The 7156-nt window shown below is 35.4% G+C and overlaps 1 protein-coding gene across 1 annotated transcript in view; it reads left to right on the top strand.

Moving 5' to 3' along the window:
* The window catches only part of LOC104073635 (dystonin-like), a gene marked incomplete at its 3' end in the record, with an annotated part of 59654 nt that overhangs the window by 2669 nt on the left and 49829 nt on the right, over positions 1 to 7156 (top strand). Inside the window, 5 exon segments of the mRNA XM_009573482.1 lie at positions 439 to 632; positions 2918 to 3080; positions 3765 to 3848; positions 3939 to 4046; positions 4795 to 4893. Of these exon segments, the coding sequence (XP_009571777.1) occupies positions 439 to 632; positions 2918 to 3080; positions 3765 to 3848; positions 3939 to 4046; positions 4795 to 4893 (648 nt within the window).

The raw sequence follows: 7156 nt of genomic DNA, 5'->3' as shown, positions 1-7156 counted from the left end.
GCTATAGTACACTAATCAGGCTTCCTAGGAGGTTTGGCAGATACCTTTGAGAAAGGGTAAGATTGAAGTTCAGCATTTTTAGTGTGCTATATATACCTCATTTTAATATTGCAAATGATTAGTAATGCTTTTTTGTTAGATGGAATGATTGGCATCTACTTAAGGATGTTTTTTGAAAGCTGTAGTTTATAAGATAAGCGTGTTAATTTACTGTCTCTGTTTTGATGTATGTGTTGTGGGGGATGCTGTTACTTAGAATTATTCTGCAGTTCATAGCTAATTAGTTGCTTCAGAACCATTTTGGTGTCATTCCAGTGTTTGAGCAAGCAGAAGTAAATTCATTTATTCATTTATACATTTATTCATGTAAAGTACTAATATCTAAAATAGTGTCATAATTTAGGAGTTATTTACAATTTATCATTTATCACATACTAGCAATGGAGATCTGAAGTAGATGAGAAAAGACAAGTGTTCCATGCCTTAGAGGATGAACTGCAGAAGGCAAAGATGATCAGTGATCAGATGTTTAAAATGCACAAGGAACGTGATCTTGACTTTGACTGGCATAAAGAAAAAGTTGATCAGTTAGCCGAGAGGTGGCAAAATATTCATTCTCAAATTGAAAATAGGTTTGTATAACTTTTTATTATAATCTGTTCATGTTTTATGCTGTTTTTGTTGTTTCTGAGGAAAAATAATCAGAAATGAATGTTAAAGTAGGTCAGAATAGTTTTCTATTTGTGAAAAGCACTAAGATCAAGGATTCACCTTTTCTGTGCTGTTGACATCGTTGTCTTACTTTTCCACAGGAAATGTCTGTGACTGTTGAGCACCAAAAGATTAACAAGATATAGAAACTTTATTTACTTATAACTTACTGCGACACAGTAGAGATAAATTGTCTTTCTTCTTTCAAAAAAAAGCCTGCAGAAATGGCTTGCTGTCCTATGGAAATACCATCTGTTTCTCCACATAATTAGTTCTGACAGGCTAAACTGATGATCTGATTCATCATTTATGACTGGATTCATGTTAACTTGCTTTTAATGACTCAAGTGCTAAGTCTGGAAGTCCTTAGCTTCCATTGACTTCTGTGATAATTTTGTCAGAATGACTTTTGGTGAAGTGCCAGTATTTTCTTTTGGTATGCAACTGTTTTCATGCAGCCTCAATATCCAATTGAGAAGTTGCTCTAAATTCAGCCCTTCAGTATTACCGTTATGATGATATGGGAGAATGTTACTCAAATGCACATGCCTACACAGATGTACAGATACAGCAGAACACACCTACCTGTAATTCTGAAGGAGATGTCTATGCATGACATTCCTGGAAATATTTTTTCCTTCAGTCTCTATAGTTGTGTTTCCTATATTGGAAGGAAACAGAACTATAGAGACTGAAGGAAAAAGTATGGGCAAGTTAAGGAAGTGTGTAATATACAGCCTGAATTTATTTCCTTTAAAATCTACTTTAGTTTGTCATTATAGATAACCTTACCAAGAGCATTAAGGATAGCGCTTTTCATGTAAAACTTCACACAACAACCTTTCACATTTTTGTCCCCCTTTTTTAAGGGGCAAATATCCGTACAGGTGTAATACTGAAGTTATTCACTTGTAATTAACTGATTTAGTTGTCTCTATTTAACATTGCTAGAAGTTAAAAGGGAGATGGGCAAAAGCTGACTCATTTAAAGCTGACTGCAGAACGGCTAGCTTTAAATCCACCTCAGATTTTTCATCATCTGGTAGCGTGACAGTATTTAGGTGAAAAAACAGTAGTTTTATGAGGTACTGAAGTGTCTTTATTTCTTCAGAGGGCAAACATGAACCACATGCTCTCCTCACAGGGCCATATCCTGGATAGAATATGCTGAAAAATGACTGTTAATACATAGTGACTTCTAGTGTAAATAGGACAGATTGTGGTTGTTGCAGCATGTAGCTGTAAACAAGCTGCTTTCTGCAAATATTTGCTCTGCTGCTTCCTAACAGCTTGACATTGATGATCATTATATGAAAAGTATGTACAAATATTGGCTGCAGTTACCATGATCCTTTCTCTTTTTCATGGTTATTAGCTTTAAAACATGCTTAAGTATGAAACCTGAGCAATACTGTTTCCTTTGCTTGCTCTTTTTCAGTCTCCTTTTGGCATCTTGAGAACACTAGTGCGATTCAAACTATTCATTCCAAATCACACTATAAAAAGTTGTTAAATAAGTATGTTTATCCATAATCATGCAGTGTTTTGGATTAGTTGTATTTATATGATCTTTGAAGTATAAGGACCATGAAAGAAAAATTGTCAGTATTCTCGTCAGTATGGAAACCACTTTCAAGAAATACACAGCACTCTTTTTTCAGGTCAAAACCGTGATTTGAAAATGGACTTACTCAACAGGATCAGTTGCTTTCGCACATTAGAATGTTTAATTTAGTGTAACTCCTGTTGTTCTGTGGGAGGCACAGAGTATGGTGAACCGATACTTATCCTCCAGTACAGCTTTTTTCCTTCTTGATTCAAATAGGCCACATTTGAAATATTCTCACTTCTTATAACAGAATTAATTGCTGTTGCAGAGCCCTCCCTCTTGCTTGGGGATTCCTGTGTTCATGGAGTTTCAAGCAGTTTAGCTCACTAATGAGGGATATACACAGAATTTCTTCTGTAGGAGGATCTTTCTTGGGTGTCGTTTATGACAAATGAAAAGATTTCTTCAAGCTGGGAATCTTGATGTTTGGGAAGTTAAATTACTGTTTAGTTAGTGTTATTTTAGTATGTTTATAGTGTAAGCTATAGCAGAGCTAAGGCATCCGAAGCCTTTAAAGCTGTATTTGGCTTAGTGTTGTATTTTTTATATTTTATATTCCTCTTCTCTCCTTTGGCTTATCTTCTAAAATAAAATCAGGTTGCGTGACTTAGAAGGTATTAATAAATCTCTGAAGTATTACAAAGATACTTACAATTCTTTGGATACGTGGATTCAACAAGTGGAAGATACTCAGCGAAAGATTCAAGAAATCCATCCTGAAAATAGCAAAGCATTGGCTAAACAGCTGAACCAACATAAGGTATGAAAGAGATCTCATTGTAGGAAAGCACTGCTTTAATGACTGAAATAAAATTAAAATATCTTTTGAACCCAGTCATGTCAGTCTTACTTCTTGATGGGAAGTGCTTATGTCCTTCAGCCCTTATTCTAAAATTGCAAATAATCACCAGCTTTTATGGTTTTATGTTTACAATGCAGCTAACATCATTAATGTATCACTCGCTGATTATAGCCATTTTATAGACCAGGTTGTTTTGGTCTTCAAATCTGCAAGAAGAGCAAAACCTTAGAGAGTGCCTACAATTCTGGACTCTCCTTATCACATAATTTTTTATTCAGTACTGCTCTTGGTAGTTATGGATGTAAAAATATTTTCATGGAGGCAGAGCTAAACTCAACAACTCTCCTGCAAGAAGGAAATGCAGCTTAAATAAGAGACACAATAACAAATTATATGCATGAAGTGTTATAGTCCTGATTTCTTTTTAAGTTCACTCACCAGCTGTTAAACCTGGCAGGGTTTTTTCACTACTTCTGTAAGCCTGACAAAGCCAGGACATGGCCTTAAGCATGTAATTACTTGTACACACAAGTAAATGAGCGTATTATGTAAATTTTGTGATGTTAGATAAAGTAGAAAGGCTAATAATAATAGTAATAAAAATCACTTTTTAAGATGAAGATGTAGATTCATCTTTTACAGATGCTGGTTTCTGAGATTGAAATGAAACAAAGCAAAATAGATGAATGCCAGAAATATTCAGAACAATATTCAGCTGCTGTGAAGGTAATAAATAACATGATACTTGGAATCCTTTTTTTTAGTGTCGGTATCACGCGGAATGCTGATCATTTTGTGTATTTTCTCTTTTTACAGGATTATGAGTTGCAGACTATGACCTACAGAGCTATGGTTGACTCCCAACAAAAATCTCCAGTGAAACGCCGAAGAATGCAAAGCTCATCAGACTTCATTATTCAAGAGGTAAATGGATTTCTTACGACAGGAGAACGTGATTTTCTGAGTCCTTGCTTAAAACAGAGTAAAAACAAGAACGGGTTTTAGGATTTATTAATGATGAAATAGGGTAGCCCAAGCAAGATTTTTTTTTTTTCCTCTATAGATTTATGATGTGACAAATGTCCTATCGGTCATTATGCAGTATTTAGATAACGAGATGGTATATTGCTGTTAATGAACAAAAGTCCCCCAAATTACAAAAAACAGTATGAGAAATGTACCTTAGTAGAACTGTTTAGAACTACCTCTGGGCTGGATCTTGATCACAGTAAACAGGGGGAGCTTTCATCTTTGCTATGGTAAAACTTACCAGATCTGGACACTTTGACGGGTTCCAAGGCAAATCAGCCTCATTTGGGTGGGAAAGAGAAATCTGTCTCCCTGCTAACTGTTAGAGAGAGGAATAGCGGCCAGCACTGCTTGTCCCTCTTATAACCTGTTCTTACAGGGGGGAAGAATCAAGTGACTGTGAAGTCAAAACATTGTCTTCTGTTTCTTCTTATGGATCTGCTCATAGATCCTTAGGATTTATTCATGCAAGTACACCCTGCTGATGGCATTCAACTTTGGAATCAAAATTAGGACTTTGGATTCCACAATCAGGATTTTGGAATCAAAATCGGGATAGGTTCTAGAGTAATGTTTATCACTTCTTTGAAGGTTAATGGGAGTGTTTCCCTCTCTCTCCCCATCCCCCTTTGTTTCTCTGCAGTTCATGGATTTACGGACTCGTTATACTGCCTTAGTGACCTTGATGACCCAATACATTAAGTTTGCAGGTGACTCTCTGAAAAGACTGGAAGAGGAAGAGGTAAGTCTTCACTTGGCAGCCAACCAAGCAAAAAGAACAGCTAGGCAAACAAAGAGCAATATAGCTGTTGGAATTATTCACAAAGTTAGCAGCAGATATGAAAGACTAAAATTCCTTATATGCTGCACTTTATACAGGAATGTAGGAGTGTTAAATTACACCATTATCATTCAGATAAGCAAAATCCTATGCCATCCATACATTTTACCAGTTCTTCCAGCTAGAAGGATCACATAATTCATTAAATTCTGATGGAGATGTAGTTACATACAGTACATTTTAATACTTTAATATTTTAGGGCTTGATCTTTTGGATAAATGCAGACATTAAGATGAGGGCAAACTTAGTGTGCATGCAGCATTGATATCTTATGTAGGCCTTAATATTCCATAGTATGCATTCTGGTCCACTTAACAACATCTAAGAGAGTTCTTTAAACAGGGAGATGCGATGCCCTCTTAAGTAATTTCTTAAGTTTCTTTGACATGTTTAGATTTTTTTTTTTTCCTTCTACCTTTCTACTGTATTGATTCCTTGGGGTCAAACAGCATTTTACTTATGCTTAGCGTTGAATCTTATTAACAAGAGTAGGTTACTGAAATTGAGCAGACAAATTACTCAAAATACATGCTTACTGCAGAATCAACCTTCCACATAATTACAAAAAAAAAAAAAAATTAAATTCTTCACTTTTTTTGGAAATGTTTTGCTCTGAAAGAGATTTGTCATTCCTTAAGGACTACAGTGTTTTAGTATAATCTATACAGTGCATATCTGTAAAATAATGCCCATATTAAATATAGTCCTGTAATTAATTGTGCTCATATTAAATGTAGTCTTATATAAATTACATAAAATTGGAGATCACTCCCATAAGGATATAAATTTTAATGTTGTTATTGCAGAAAAAAAATCAGAGTTCTTAAATGAATGTTTTGTAATTCTGTTGCTGGCTTTGTCTTTATTGGCTTTTCTTGCTATTGAATACCTCTGGACAAACTGTAGCAGTAACAGCATGTATCTTTGTGCATCATGAGGTGGTGGAGCATATGAATGGAAATAGGTAATGTTTGTTAATAAGTAGCCATTATAACTGAGGATTTGGTATGGCTAATAATGCTAAGTGGTATCAAGGGTAAAAAGTGAAACAAAGAACAAAAATTGAAACAAGGATCAAGAAACCTGTGAATGCCAATAGGCTTCACGTTCTTCAAGAGCAAATGGAATCTTTTAAACTCTTTTGAGTTTCAGTCTGGTCTGAATCTCCAGGACTGCTTTTTTGGAAATCAGACACTCCCCATCTTCCATCCTCCTCCACCTTCCGGCAGCCTTCTAAATCTTTGATAGCTTCTTTGAAGATAACCTAAGTAGGTTTCCAGTCTCAAAGTGATTTGATGGATTTTTTCTTTGTGATCAGGGTAGCAAATCAGAAAGTGAATAAACCTTTTCAAAGAAAGAATGATAATTTTTTGCTTCTGGGATCAGACCTCTGAAGTCTGTGATTGTTCCAAGATTTTCTTCCATGCCAATCTTTCTTCCTAACTCTCAGTAATGGCATTAAAAATGCACAGAATAAGGAAAAAAATAAGATCCTTTCCATGATATCTCAGTTTAATCCATGTGCTGTCATGCTCAGAGCTTACCAGAGGAGAGTGAACTCCAGCAACCTGTGAAGTCAGCGGAAGTCTTTCAACGTTTGGGATGTAATGAAGCTGTTGAATTCAGAGAGGAAAACACACCTAATGAAAGCATGATGGATGTGGAATATTTGCAAAAAGATAACTCTTCCAGTAAACCTAAACACACAGAAAATAAATTGGAAATTGACAGAAGAAAATTAGATGTAGACAGATATGATAAAATCAAAACTGATAGAACATTAAAGCGATTTTTAAATTTCAGTGGTCAAGAAAGTAGCATTAGTGGCAACAGAGAAAATAAGCTACATAAAGAGCAAGAGAATTTAGTGGGTTTTGGTAATCAAAGTAAAGAGGAAGAAAATAGTACAAAAGTTTGTTTTGTTTCAGCTGAGATCTGTGTGAGTATGAGTAACGATCCTGGTGAAATGTTAAATGAGCAAATCGTTAATGGAGAGAGACAGAAAACAGAGGGAGTATCAAAGAAGTTGCCTGAAGTGGAAATGATACACAAAACTACGGGAAAAAATTGTTCAAGGAAGGCAGGGAGTGATGTTTCAACAAAGGAAGGATGTGAAATGCAGTCAGAAACTAATTTTGAGCTAACAGCGAAGAAAGATGAAGT

Source organism: Fulmarus glacialis, unplaced genomic scaffold, assembly GCF_000690835.1.
Source record: "Fulmarus glacialis isolate BGI_N327 unplaced genomic scaffold, ASM69083v1 scaffold23632, whole genome shotgun sequence".
Taxonomy (NCBI): domain Eukaryota; kingdom Metazoa; phylum Chordata; class Aves; order Procellariiformes; family Procellariidae; genus Fulmarus; species Fulmarus glacialis.
Note: the sequence above shows the minus strand (reverse complement) of the source record. Positions and strands in the feature narration are given on the sequence as shown.